The following is a 14,294-nucleotide window of genomic DNA, read 5'->3' as shown; positions in this document are numbered from 1 at the left end:
ATCAGGGGAGAAAGTGCCCTGCATGTTACAAAACCCCCATTCCTGGGGCTCTGTGTGCCCTCCCTCCTGTCCCTCACGGCACACCTATCCTACTTTGGGGATTATGCTTGCTACTCTGCCAGGGAAACTCTTGTGTCAGCCTTTTGCTGTCAAATTCTTTTCCAGAGCTTTGTGTTAGACACTGGGAAACGTTTATTCTCAGAGCGGTGAGGCACGGGCTGCCCCGGGAGCTGAGGGAGTTGCTGTCCGTGGAGGTGCTCAAGAACCATGTGGATGCGGCACACGTACGGATCAGTGGGCATGGTGGTGGTGGTTGTTGGACTAGATAATCTTAGAGGACTTTCCCAACCTTAATGATTCTAGGATTGTATTTGTACAGAGGGCCGCCCGCGACTTCAGGGACCTGTGGCGTAGGGCTTTATTGCAGTCGCCGGTGACCGTGGTCGCCACTGACGCAGCCGTCCCCCGAGCCGCGCCACACTCAAGATGGCGGCTGGCAGCCGCCGAGCCCGGCGCCGCGCTCAAGATGGCTGCGTCCCCGCCTCCGCGCCCCGCCCCGTCGCCGGCGCCGACTTCCGGAGGGAGAGGGCGTCCGTCCCATGGTAACTGCGCCACGGCGGAGACGCCGCGGGGGCCGCTCGCTTCCTGCCGCGACGACGGGCTCAGGCAGGGCAGCGGCGGCCGCTTCCGAGACCCCGCAGTGGGCAGCCCACAGGTAGGCGTCGCGAGGTGGGCGGCTTCCCGGCTTCCCGCCTCCCCTCCTCGCCCGGCGTGCGGGGCGGGAAGGCGAGGGAACCGTCGGGGGAGGCGGTCCCTCGGCGCCGCCGAGGTGCGTGCGCGGCCCCGCGGCGGGAGGGCGGTAACGGCCGCGGCCGGTCCCGGAGGGCACCTGGCGCCCCGCCCGGCTCGCGGCCGCTCGGACGAGGCTCCGCTCGAGAATAGCGTCCTGCGGGGCGCGGCCACGCTCCGCCCGGCCCCGCCGCGTCCCTCCCTTCCTCCGGGCCTGACCTCGGTGCGGGCTGTTAGCGGGGCTCCGCTGGGGCGGCGCACTCGGTCCGCGTCTCTTCGGCGCCGGCTCGTGCTGTAGGTGAGCTGGAGGAGCCGCTGAGGCGGAGGGATGCGCGGACTGTATGGGCTGCCTCCGGCGTGAGGAACGGTGCCTGATGGCTCCTTCCCTTCTTCTGGTGGAGGGTATTAAAAGTTCACCAGGGAATGCTCCCGTGTGGAAGGCAGTAGGGTGCTCACTGTTTTCTCAGCCTCTGGGTTAGAATGAAAAGTAAGGCTCTGCAGAAGGAGAGATGGTTCAAACTGTGTTGGCGAGTAGAATCACAGAGTGGTTTGGGTTGGAAGGGATCTCAAAGCCCACCCAGCCCCACCCCCAGCCGTGGACAGGGTTGGTCCCCCAGCTCAGGCTGCCCAGGGCCCCATCCAGCCTGGCCTGGAGCACCTCCAGAGATGGGGAACCCACAGTTCTGTGAGCAGCTGTGCCAGGGCCTCACTGCCAAAAATAGGGTCTGTTTCTTCCTCAGGAGAGGCACAAAGAGCTGTAGTTGCTCAAAAGATGTGTCTGTAGGGTGTTTGTGTGTTATAAATGAACAGAGCTGTCTGATCACAGTGCAAGTAGCATGCTAGAGAGAACGCTTATGGAACTGCTGGCTTGGACATGTGAAGAAAAGAGCCTCTGTTATGTACCTGTAAATCAGTAACAAGGCCTTGAGATAGTACATCCTAATTGTCAATGGGCTCATTATTAAACATGGTCAGCTATAGAAGTTGGTCAGTAGAGTTGCAGGGGAATCAAGGGACAAGAAAGCAACTGGAGCAGATAAGCATGCAGGATCTTCCTGAGAGTGAATTTCTTTACTTGGCAAAGGGACCAGAGCCTGAAGCAAACCGCCTGCAGGGGTGGGTGGAAGGATGTATTGTGGAACAGTTTTCAGGCTGGGGACGTGAAATTACAGTATAGGTAGGTTGCAGAGGACCTTAAAGATCATCTAGTTCCAACTCTTGCTATGGGCAGGATTGCCACCCACCAGATCAGGCTGCACATGTTTATTAGAAAACTACAGGTACTTAAAATATCAGCCTTTATATGCTCTTGCTGCAAGCACTTTAGTTTGTGGTCACTAAATTGTTGATCATAACAAATAATAATGTTTATGAACATTTGCTTGGAGGAAAAAACTGTGCTTTAGTTTTTCAGCAGCTCCTATAAACCACATCTGCTATTGGGAAGCTGCTGGGCTGATGGTACAAACGAGCTGAGATACAAATTAAAAAGCCTAAACAAAACAAAAAAAACCTTGATGTTTTAGTAATTATCTTTAGACTGGAAGCTTACGGAGCACAGCATCCTTTGCTGACAGTATTCTGTTTAGGAAACTAAACAAGGACATTGCATTATGTATTTTGGAAATCATTAAATAAAAAGCAGAATCATACCCTGCCAAAAGATTTATTTTCTCTTCCACAGCAAAGTGAGTAATATCCTGCAGTGGTATAGTAGCCTAGTTTGAGAACATGGTTATTTTGGGACCAGAAGCTTAAATGTGTTACATCAGTTAAAAGCAGAAGGATGATGAAATTAAGGCCTTATACACAGCGATGTGATATGTTGAAGACCACATTAGGATTTGAGACCTGGTAGTGTAACTCAGGAAAATTTTTCCCTTTTGGGTGCAGCGTCTGTACATGGACAATAAAATATAGCCACTGGGTTTTTCTTATTAATCTGCTTTTGAATTCCCTGATGCAGATGTAAGGTTACTTATGGGTTGCAATGTGATCAGTAAGGCTTGTTCACCTGTGTAGGAGCTAGAGAAGAACGGTGCTGGTGTTTGGGTTTTCCTGTTCAGGGACTTTGCTTCAATCTGTTTGCATTCTCCTGCTAATTATTAATAGGCAATACATGAGTTCAGGAGGAAGCTTGCTCTGGATTTATTTACTGTTAGCAGACACGCTTACACATTGCTGAGAAAGGTAGTTTTTTTTTTTTCTTTTGACTTTTTCCTCATCTTTTTGGACCTGTTTCTGTTGCCGACTCTGTTGGAGAAAGGCATGTGAATCTGTTTTGCACTGATCAGAGAATTACTGTAGCAGGAACAAAAGATGTTAATATGGGGAGAACAGTCCCAAAGGGCCTTGGGAAGAAAGAGATGGAATTCAGCTTAGTAGCCTCCAAAAAAGTCTCTCTGTAGAAGAGGTGAAAAATAAGACCGTAAAAGAACAAAGGTAAAAAGAACATGTGAAAACACTTAGTTCTCATAATGTTACCCTTTCCCATGAGGAGTCTTTTTGAATGGCTTTCATCGTAATGTTTCTCATATGTTAACCATAGATGTGAGCCGTAAGCTTTGCTTTCCTCTAAGCCTTTAACAGAGATGATTGATTTATTAGCTTTGATAGAAGTATAGAATTACTTGCAAACTTTGAAATACATAATAAGCACCTCAGATAATTAGCAAGCACACCGCTATCTCTCTTCAAAGCAATCAATGGAATTAATTTGGTTTGGTAACCATGGCTATTTTCTAGTTCAGCAGCCTTATGGTATTTCTGAGTTTAGTGTGACTTCCTGTGAGCAGCTCTTACCAAGTCAGCTGTGCTCTGGTGTGAAGTGCAACAAAAATTAAACACTCCTGCAGGGTGTGAAAATGCTCTTTCTGGTATTAAAAGAAAAAGAAAAAAGGTAGGTTGCTTTTCTGCCCAAAAGAAAATAATGTTGCTTTGTGGTGTAAGAGTGGACTGTAACCTCTAAATTACATGTTTAGTGAGACCATAATGCTAAAATAGCCTTGCTTGACGCTGCGGGTTTTGATCAAAACTTGTCAGATTCATGTTTTGTTGTAAACAAAATACTTCTTAACTCTTAAAAATGGAAGCTGTGTAACTGTAACTTACCCTTCTAAAGGAATCTCTCCTAAGTGAAGTATAATAAACTAATGAGTCCTGATATTAATAGAACAGCAAGATGAAATTTCCATCTGAACTTTGATTTTGAGACTTGCAGTTGTCAAAGGCTGTCTGTCATCTGTCAAATAACTTTTGAAACTCTGCATACAACAAGCCAAGAGCATGGTGCAGCTGGCTTGGTGAAAACCCATAAGGAGTAGCAGAAGAGACCTTGGCTAGGAAGCCTGTGTGTGAAGGAACTTTGTGATGATAAAAGGTGAATTCTTGAAGCTATCTATCCTCTGCTATCTGTGCATATTATTTGCAGCTTAACTTGCATTGAGGCAGATTCTCTTGCATTCAGTATTAAGGTAAATAAATCTGGCTGGTAGACTGTGGGGAAGGAGGATTGGAGTGAGTGAGTGGGTGGTGTGGGAGGGAGAAGATCTGAAAGCAGAAGTGGTGAGGCTGGATGAGCAGGGTGAAGAGGAGCAAGGATAGGTGCTGGGGATGGGGTGGGGGAAGCGGTGATCACCCTGTAGGCTGCTGATGGAGTTGCGGGATAGCATAGAGCTCGCGAGAATGAGGGTTTGTGGGGAGAGAAGGTGGCATCGAGGGGAGACAGAGACTAGTGGTTGGTGGATAGATGGGTGTGAAATATAGAATCACAGAATATCCCGAGTTGGAAGGGACCCATAAGGATCATCGAGTCCAACTCCCGGCTTCACACAGCACCACCCAAAATCCAAACCCCACGTCTGAGAGCGCTGCCCCAGTGCCCCTTGAACTCTGCCATTGGGGCTGTGCCCACCACCCCGTGATGCAGACCCTGTCCCCAGCCCCTAGCTGCCCCTCCCCTGACACAGCTCCATCCTTCCCTCAGGCCCTGTCGCTGTCACACAGAGCAGAGCTCAGCGCTGCCCTTCGCTCCCTGTGAGGAGCTGCAGCCGCCATCAGCCTCCGCTCAGCTCCTCTGCTCTGGGCTCAGCAAACCTCAGCCGCTCCCCATTTTCTTATTCCTCCCATCACGTATTTCTGTAGTAAAGGTGAAAAGCTTGTGCTCTGGTCGGCTGGTGTATTCAGCAGATGTCTGGAAATTGTTTGCCTTCTGTTTGCAAGTATCTGAAGAAAGTTCTTGCTGTGTATCTTAATCTAAAGCACTGAGTTGTTTTTGTAGAGGCAAGCAAGCACAGCGTGACAAAACCATTCTTGTGCTGTCTCTAGCACAACACAATTCTTGTGCTTTTGTAGCACAAATTAATAAAAATGACTAAATTAAGCCTTAATTATTAACAGATGTGTGCTGTATTTTATTCTTGTACAGTCTCTCCTTGTTAATGATCCTGACGTGCAGATAGATGGTAAGGAGGCAGCTCTAGCTTTAATAGGAGGAAATGTATTCTTGTCATCTGAAAACATTTATGTTTCAGGCTCAAGTGTGCATTCTAAGCAACAGTTCTTTCTTGCACAGAGCCACGGTGGTGTTATCCCTGCGTTGCTAAGGATCTCTGGCTTCCTGGAGCTTTAATTCTTCATCTTCTATCTTTATGTAACTAAGGTTGGGCTATGAGCAGGCGTCTGTTGTAGGCTTCCTGATATTTCTCCGTGCCACTGCTGCCCTTGTGTGTGATAAGGTGTGCCTGTTGGAGCTGTAAGGAGTAAATCTCAAAGGCAGGCAGTTTTATTGCTACAGCTGACGCTGTTCTTGTTGCTTGCTTTCCCAAAGTACCACATTTGCAGTTTTCCTTGGTGTTTGAAGAGAGTATTGATGAGCACTGTTTCGAGTTTGAATGTTCCAAGTACACTATAGTTGTCTTATAACTTGTACACGTTTAATCAATGAGTATCTTTAGAACTGTTTCAGACGTAATATGACAAATATAAGAAATCAGTTATTTCTGTGCACATCTTTTTAAAGTTTCTGAACCAGTGTCATATTTGACTGTATGTACAACATACTTTTTTTATTTAACCTTTTTAGCTTATACGTGAGGCAAATGGATCTCCCTTTCACAAAGTGCCTGTGATTAAATATTTATGCACAGGATGTAGCATCAAGAGGGAGATTAGAGAAGATGCATTTTGTAAACACAAAATCCATTCTACCTGGAATGTGAGTGGAATGATGCAGCTCAGTTTACAGTTTTGCTGCAGGGAAGTGCTGGAATTGAAGCTTTTTTTCCTGGGGCCTCATCTGTGCTCTTCTGAGTTAAACACGTTCCTGTTAATTGTAAGACTTGGTGGGTTCCTGATGCCTGTAGACTGAGGCTCAAAGTATTTCTAGACCTGAAGTGAGACTAGAAGGCTTTCTTACAATTTTTTCCCATTTCTTTTCTCTGAATGTGGTTACTGTGCTCAGCAACATGGCTGATGAGAGATGTTTCTGAAGATGAAAATATTTATTATTGTAATACCCATGCTGGTATTCCAATATTGAAATAGCATGCTGGGCAACAGTTTTTTGAGATCACATGAGAACTTGGTTTTGTGCAAATAGCTTTGGGTGGGAGAAAGGAAGGAGGGGGATTTTGAGAACCAAGAGTAATTAATTAAGAATTGCCACAGCTATGATGTTTTGGGCTTAGAAAATTACAGAGTACCCTGCCACCTAGTTTAAATATCTAAGTTAAAATATTTTCTATAATATTACATATGCTGTTCAAAATAATTACATAAAGCTGAAGGGAATTTTTTTCCTGGTGGAATAAACTTTGCCCTAGTCTGAAACATGTGTTCTCACTTATTGTTGATAGCTTCTTTAATACCATAAAAAACTCCAGCAGGTATTGCAAGAATTCGGTAACTTAATCTTAACTCTTTGAAGTTGAATCATGTAAAGTGTTTTAATTCTGTTGTGTTTTTGTAAAGGCATCAGCGTGACATACAAATCATTATTAAAATAAAAACTAAAGTTGTTAATATAGCTTAGAACTTACTTCTGCGAAAGTAAAGTCTGGGGCTCTGAAAAACAGGGCTTTTGTAGGCCTGAATTAATCATCATGTATTTTCTCTGAAAGTTAATGGTTGGAAACAGGAAAAGAAGTAGAATTTGCATCAAAGCTTTTGGAGAATTACAGATAAGTACAGTATTTGTAAAACTTACTGCTTTGTGATGATGTTAATACATTACTTTTGTCACCAGTTCCAGTGTTGTGGTTGGCCAGGCGCTACAACCGGCCCTTCCAAGGGCAGCTGCTGACCTGTTGGGTCAGGAACTGTTTTTCCCTGCTTAACCTGCTGTTAGGCAAAGCCAGTTTCAGATCTGCTGCATATCAGTACTTTGGCAACTTGTTCTCTCTTTAAAAAAATGGTAGAGATGGCATTAGTGTGAAAACAATTACTGGCTTTGTGAGTGGTGCTGTTGAGTTATGACTAAGTATATTGATCTGCCCAGCCAACATAAACTCCAGTGAAGTTTATGTTGAAAATTTTTTTTTCCATGGCCTTTCCACGAGAGGGTCACATGGCTGTTTGTTATTGCCCTGAATATTGAGCCCTACAAGCCACAGTGCTTTACAGTGAAATGGAGAAGTTTTGAAGAGGTTCTTTGGGAACAGACTTTCATTGCCGGTGTGTCTAGAAAGTGACTCTTTGGGGGAGGTTGTCTCTCTTTCTTAACTCTTTGAAGTCTTATACTTTGCAGAGACTCTTCAACGTTTGTCACAGCTTTCCTGATGTGTGGTACAGGGATTAATTTTTGGAAATTTGAACTACTTCTTTCTAAGCAGACAGACTCACGTCTGTTTGCCTGCGCCAAACGTATTTTTGTTTTTCCTTAAGTTGTCATCTTTTCCTCAAACCTTCCGTGATGATTCAAATATACTATTACAAGTTCCTTGCTGTATGTGTAACTTAGGCTGCTAAATCTGTAAAAACCAAACCAAACAAAAACCAAAAAACATGATCTGAAGCTGTAATAATGGGTCTACGTATTTAAGGCCCACCAATAATTACCAGAGCTCCTGCTTGTCTACCCCACTATTCAGTGCTTCCCTCTACCTTTGAGAGAAGGGGTAGGTGGTCAGACCTCCAAGGTAAAATTGAGCAGACTGATAATATTGGGTCTGAATGATATCCTGAAATGAACATGCTGCCTTCTCTTCAAGGCTTAATGACAGCTGCTTTTGTGAGCCCTGCTAAGAGAATGTTCTGTAATATCTCCTTTGCTTTTACTGGAAACTTTTACTGGTATTTTTGTTGCAAACTTTCTTCATTGTGTCAAAGCTCTAACTAATCAGAATGACCAGGGCGGAGTAGAAAACAAATACAGTAAGCAAAAAGATTGAACAAAGTAAATATTTATTTTGGTAGTTCTTAAGAAGTGTTTATCTCTTGTGTGAACTGCTTCTGGGTAGTCTTTGGCAATGGCTTTTTTTTTTTTTATAATACAACATGGACAAAAGCAAGCACTCGTGTTCATTACAAGGGGGAGAGCACGTGGATGCAGCAGTTTTGTTCCACTTCTTCATTTCTTCTTTTTCATTGCTGCCTTTTCTCGGTGAACTTGACCTTGTCTAGACCAGCTTCCTGAAACTCTTATCTATAATGTAAAGGTCAGCTAGTTTAGTTGTAGATATAGCTGCCACGTGCAGCAGCCGTGATCTCACTGTGGTAATGTTTTAAGTTGCAAAGACAACACTTGTAGAAGCTTCTAATTTGTATTTCTCAACAATTTCCCAGCAGTGTGGTCTTGCTTCCTGCTTAGCAAATTCTTCATGTTGATACACTCATGACCTAAGTCCATACAATTTGCTAAGCCAGCAAGAAACTACTTGCTTTACTTGCTTAGGTTAGCTTTCTAGTTAACAGGTTGAATGAGCTTTACATGTGATCAGATGCACAGCAGGGTGATGAGTACAGCTTCACTGGAACAGGAGGTGGAAGGCCTTTTTTATTGTTGGTGAACTAGTCAGCGATCAGTTAGATCACTTCCATTTGTAAATTAAGGCTTGGTTTTCCCAGTGTAGCAAATTGATTGATAACTTGAACATAATGCTAGGTGTTTACTAATTTAGGGTTCAGATAAGTAATATTAAAACTGAGTGGTGAAAATATTTGAAGAAATTATTTGGTTGGAACCTTGATGGAAAAAGTTAGTTTAGGTGAAGTTTTCTGGTTGCATATGTGAACGAAAGCACAGATTTTCTCTGTAAACTATTGACTGAGATCATTTCTATCTGTTCACCACATTTGACCTGCAAGGAGACCAGGTAGTAAAGAGCTACTGGAGAGCTGGAGACCGTTTGTGAAACCACTGCAATAAATACAAACTATCTTGTAAGCTTTTCTGGTGGGGAAAAAAGGTACAAAGGTGGTAAATGAACATAAATTTTCTGAAAGCCAAATTGACAAGCAGTTGAATCTCCTCTTGTGATACACTATCAAGTCTTGTGTCTTTTAGGAGAATCAAATGTGTTTTTAGTTTGAGTTTATTCAAATGATATTGTCTATATGGAAAAGCAAGGAAACGCTTCTCTAAATGCTGTAAAGTTGGTGAAAAACCTGAAGTAGTTTCATGGTGCGCTGCCAGAGCAGAAGGTTGTCTTGGCTGAATGGTCTCTACAGGGTTCTGGCACTGATTTTTGGCTTGGGTGAAAAGTAAAGGCAATGCAATGTTAGCAACAGATGGTACTGAGGTGGGGGGCAGTGCGCGTGTGCTGGAAAGTGGGGTTAGGGTTCTAAAATTATTCGAAGAAACTGGAAAAGTGGCCTGGGGGTTCATACCCCCTTTCAGGTGAGGGCAGGACTCGAGGTCCTCTGTTTAATGATGGTCTGCACTAGAGGACAGTGGAAAAATAGAATGAATTTTGTGCAAAGGGTCTGGGAAATTTGCACTTAAACTGGGTGTGTTTCTGTTAACAGAAATGTTGCAGATAAGTTAGATATACTGAGATACACAAGCAGGATAACTTTCCATAAATAATGTGATAGTTCTTCAGTCTAGATTTCAGTGTGCTAGACCAGTTGGAGAGGGTAAAGATGCAGGTAAAGAGAACATGGTCTTGAAAATACTGTTTTTATTTTTTAAAAGATGTTATATTTTTACAAGAACAAATTCCTTTAAGTAACAAAGACTAAAGGAAGAAGGAACTACTGTGTTCAAACGAGATATAAAAAATAAGGTGTTTGCTACAGCTGTTCTGATGACAGAACCATCAGTAATGGGTTTAAATTGCAAGAAAGATGTGTAAATGGATGCTAGAAAAAAATGCGGATTGCTGGAACAGATTGGTCAGGGAGACTGTGGTATTTCCATTTTCAGAGTGCCTTTTAAGGCTTGGATTAACTATGTCTAGACCTTGCTTTCCTAATCCCATTCTGAGAGGCTGAATTAGCTGATTTATTGAGCTTCTTTCCAACCATTACTTTATAGCACTAGAAACTCCTAGAATAGTTTCTGGAAAGCTGGCCATACAAATTAAAGAGATATCAAAATGGTTAATAGCGTTGGGTTATTAATCGCTTTCTCATTTCGTGCTAATGGGTCTTGCTATCAAAATAGCACATCTGTACTCTCTCATTTCCACTCCCAACCCTTCAAAGAAAAGTAATGTTGCATAACAAGGGAAAAATACTTTTATGAATTTTCTGGCTCGCTTCCACTTTGTGACTGTAAATATCTTCTAATTGACATGCTAAGCACATACCAGCGGCTACAAACTTCCAGAATCATCTTTCTTTGACAACTTCATACAGAATTTTGGAGATGCGGGTGAAATTGCACTCGTAAACCCCTATGGTAAGTTTGATAGGGAACTCTGAGATTTCAGACTGCTTTGCTCATGACTCTGAGTTAGAATTAAGATATGAAATAAAACATACCCTCGTTAGCAGCCTTTATCTTGCATTCCCTTTTTTTTTAAAACTAGCAATTAACATGCACAAATGAGAGGCAGTGTAATCTGGCAGCAGGAACTTGGACCTAGGAGACAGAATTGTCAGCATCTTAATCTTAGATATGGCACTGAATTATGATTTGCTGAAGGGCATGTTTAGTTCCTGGCCCTGTTTTCCATGCACAGTGCGTATCGCTCTAAGGATTAATTTTTTTTCTGTAGCTGCAGATGTGAAAATTCTTCACACACGTATCTCTTTTCTGCATTAAAAAGTAATACGTAAGCCCAAGCATTTTCTCATTCTTGGATTCCCAAGTTGTTTGGATTCTTCTTTTACAGTGTCTTAGATTGAAGAAAAACTAGTTAACATTTTAGGAGCTTAAACATATCCATCACAGAAGGATTACTGTTTGTATTTCTCTTAACCTTTGTATTTGGAAAAGTACAGTCTCTTTTCTTCCTTTGCTCTATTCCTCCCCACTACTGCTGAAAATCTCTTCTCTTAAATAGTTTCAATGTATGGCACTGTTGCTTGACTTCCTTCAAGTTCTGTAACGACACAGGTAGTTTGTAGAACTTGAATTTTATTGAATCCCAGTTCTGTTTTATCACCTTGCCTTTCTGGGTGAGGAGGTTGTGTCAGTGTTAACTGATGTGACTTGCAGTGTCGGTGCAGCAATTTTATTTTATTTTTTTTAAATCTGAAGTTCCTTAAGAAGCCAGGGGGCATGCTGCTATGACTTAATTCTGTTTTGACAAACCAGCAGTGCTGAAGAGTGAGAGGGTGTGTGGAGTCTTTAGGGCAACGAAATGCCTTTTTAAAAGCTGATGGCATCAGCCTGAAATCCCTGTGGGGTTTTTTTCTGCAGGTGTGGGTTTTAAGTTTGGGCTCTATTGACGTTTGCATTCAGATTTATTATTACTGTGTCACCCTACAGGGCTTATAGTTCCTTCAGTGTATTCTCTGTGAAAGAACTGGCATCATATTTTTAAAGGTTATGTTGAAGTCTGGTTTCCACAGCACAAGTTGCCATGGATATGTCAGGATCTTAATGTTTGTTTGCAGAGAAATGAAGGAGAGAATGTTCTTGCTAGCTGTTTTCAAATTAGTGTTTTACATCCAAACGATGCTGTTCTCACCAGAAGTTACCTGTCCAGTGGCCATTAATTCTGCTGTCTGCTTTGAGAATGGATTAAGCTCATTCTGGAATGAGTTCATGCAGAAATGTCTGTATCTTTATTTTGTATTAGCTTTTTAGTTGTCCAGGTGCATTTCCAGGTAACTTTTTTTTCCTCTGTGGTAAAGTAAGCCTGCTTGTTGTGTGCCCTGCAGTACTTTGGAACCATGTCAATCAGCATTTAAGTAGGTAGACATGAGAGCTCAGGAACTGAGGAATGCAGTACTGCCTCTACTGTATTAAATACAAAATACCTGCTAAATTTTGTGCATCTTCGTGAAGCAAGGGAAGGTCCAGAATTTCCTGTGATGTGGAAAAATGAGTTGGTGATTTTTGTCTTGTGAAAAGCTAACATAGCAAGCAAATTAAATCATACATCTCCTGCATACTCTGAGATGTGAATAGACTGAATGCCTGGGAGAGACTTCTTGCTTAACACAATACTCAAAGTTTCTTTTGGGTCTTTGTTTTTTTAACTATCGCTTCTGATTTATTTTTCTCCCGTTCCAAAATAAGGATCGTGATGATAAATGTGTTTGTGCAACTGCTCAAATCTTGATCCAGAGAGACAACGCACTGACTTCCAAGCCCATGCAAGCTACCTGCAGAGCATGCCAGAGCCTGCTGCTGGGGAAAGTGTGTGACGAAAACAGGAGTCAAATGGTGACTTGCTCAGCACCCGGATCACACTGGTAGAGGCATGGTCAGGCATGTTTGAAATCTGATGAAAATGAACCCTGTTTTTTTTTTTTTTTAGTAGAGAAGATACAAGTAGACTAAGTAGACTAAATACTGGTAATATCTTATCCTTAGCTGTGCTAAGGATGTGGCTTACAACTCCTCCAGGACATGTGGCTGGTTTCCTTGTCAGAAGAAGGCAAAAGAGAAGCCTGAAGCAAAGAAGCAACTCAGAGGTGAAGAAAATGCAGGGTGGAAAATGGGAATGTCCTCACGTGGCTGAGTCAGGAAGAGCATATATTAGGAGTCAGGAAGAGCATATATTAGAAGTAGACCTTCAGAAGATAGTTAACCATTTTAATGAGGCAAAAAAACAGCAGCAGTTTTCTCTGTAAAATGTAGCCTTGTGTGTGTGCCAGGAATAAAATTATTAGTCTGGAATTCCACTGTCAGGATGGCTTTGTCCCATTCCACTTCATATGCAAAGGAAAATGTCTTTAGGGGCAGAAGCTTGGGCATAATCTACTGTCATCAGTGTAGCACAGTACTGGGTACCAGTCCTACATTAATTCAGCTGTAGACCTTCTTTTAAAGTTCTTTTGGGTGTAAAGCTTATTTAAGGTGTTTTTTGACAAAAGTATAATCGTCTTGTACCTTGTGTGTGTCATAAAACTGAAATGATTCCACAGAGGAGCATCTAGTGTATTTTACAGTGTGTAAATAAAACACCCTTAGTGTGCTAATTTTAGTGAGGTACATCTGGGCTGAATTTCCAAACTGATAAAACCTGTTCTATGCATTTGGTATCCATAGCAATAGCTGCAGAGGTGTCTGTCTGAAGTGATAGTTACAGAGAGATATGTTATGGATTGTGCCTTTTATAGAGAGTTTGCTTTACTTTTATCTATGTAGTGCAAAATATCTTGAGTGATTCATCAAGATAAATACCACTTAGCAGTCACTGCCATTAAATATCTTCCATTTCCATTCGGAAACTGCCCTGTGTATTCTGTGCTTCCTGTACATGTTTGGAGATGCCATTAATAGAGTCCTTCCAAGCCAAGCACCCAGTCACTGTGTATGGGGAAAGCTTCATCTTGCAGTAGAGCTAGGCAAGCTGTAGTTTTTTTGGACAATGCTCAACTTCTTTGGGAAGAAGGTGGATATGAATTGGAGCTTTGGATAATCTGCTTCTTTGGTGGTTCAATCTCAGGCCTCCTCTCTAAGCAGATTTCTAGATAAAACCTTTTTTTTTTTTTTTTTTTTTCCCTAATCGTCCCACATGTCTGTTTTTCCGTATTTGGAAATGGTGCTGTAGTGAGAAAGGCCACTTGGGCTAGTGACAGGGGAAGAAAACCCAAAGAGCAGCATACATCTGCTGGATTACCTCATTTTCCATCAGTCCCTTTGGCCAGCTCCAGCAGCTGGCTTCCAAAGCTAATGCTACCAGCCCTTGAAATCGGTAATATTCGTAGAGCAATGTTCCTTAACTGTTCTCAGATTTCCCTTAAGATGCAGTGAGAAACCTCAGATACAAAGAATCATAGGAAGGAGAAAATCCTGAATGCTAACTGAATGCCCTGTTCTTATTCCAGAGGAGCAGTGGCTCCTGTGAGCATGTTGGTGGGAAGGAAGCTGAGAACAATGTTCTTGAACTGTGCTTGTCTCCACGTTAGTGTTGCAAAAGAATCAGTGTGGTATAATGTGTCTT

General features: G+C 42.7%; 1 protein-coding gene across 9 annotated transcripts in view; it reads left to right on the top strand.

Moving 5' to 3' along the window:
- Nucleotides 1-550: 550 nt before the first annotated feature.
- The window catches only part of DISP1 (dispatched RND transporter family member 1), an 86,522-nt gene continuing 72,778 nt past the window's right edge, over nucleotides 551-14,294 (top strand). For 3 of the 9 annotated variants that reach the window (XM_085219182.1, XM_085219179.1, XM_085219177.1), the window contains exon 1: nucleotides 578-715. Coding sequence is in view for 4 of the 9 variants with exons in the window: in XM_085219175.1 (XP_085075301.1) it covers nucleotides 600-715 (116 nt within the window). In the remaining 5 variants the exon portion in view is untranslated. Of the gene's footprint in view, nucleotides 716-830; nucleotides 1,088-14,294 lie in introns of those variants that run through there. The other 6 variants (XM_085219175.1, XM_085219174.1, XM_085219184.1 and 3 more) reach the window with 4 other exon arrangements.

Source organism: Meleagris gallopavo, chromosome 2, assembly GCF_905368555.1.
Source record: "Meleagris gallopavo chromosome 2, MGAL_WU_HG_1.1, whole genome shotgun sequence".
NCBI classification, from domain to species: Eukaryota; Metazoa; Chordata; class Aves; order Galliformes; family Phasianidae; genus Meleagris; species Meleagris gallopavo.
Note: the sequence above shows the minus strand (reverse complement) of the source record. Positions and strands in the feature narration are given on the sequence as shown.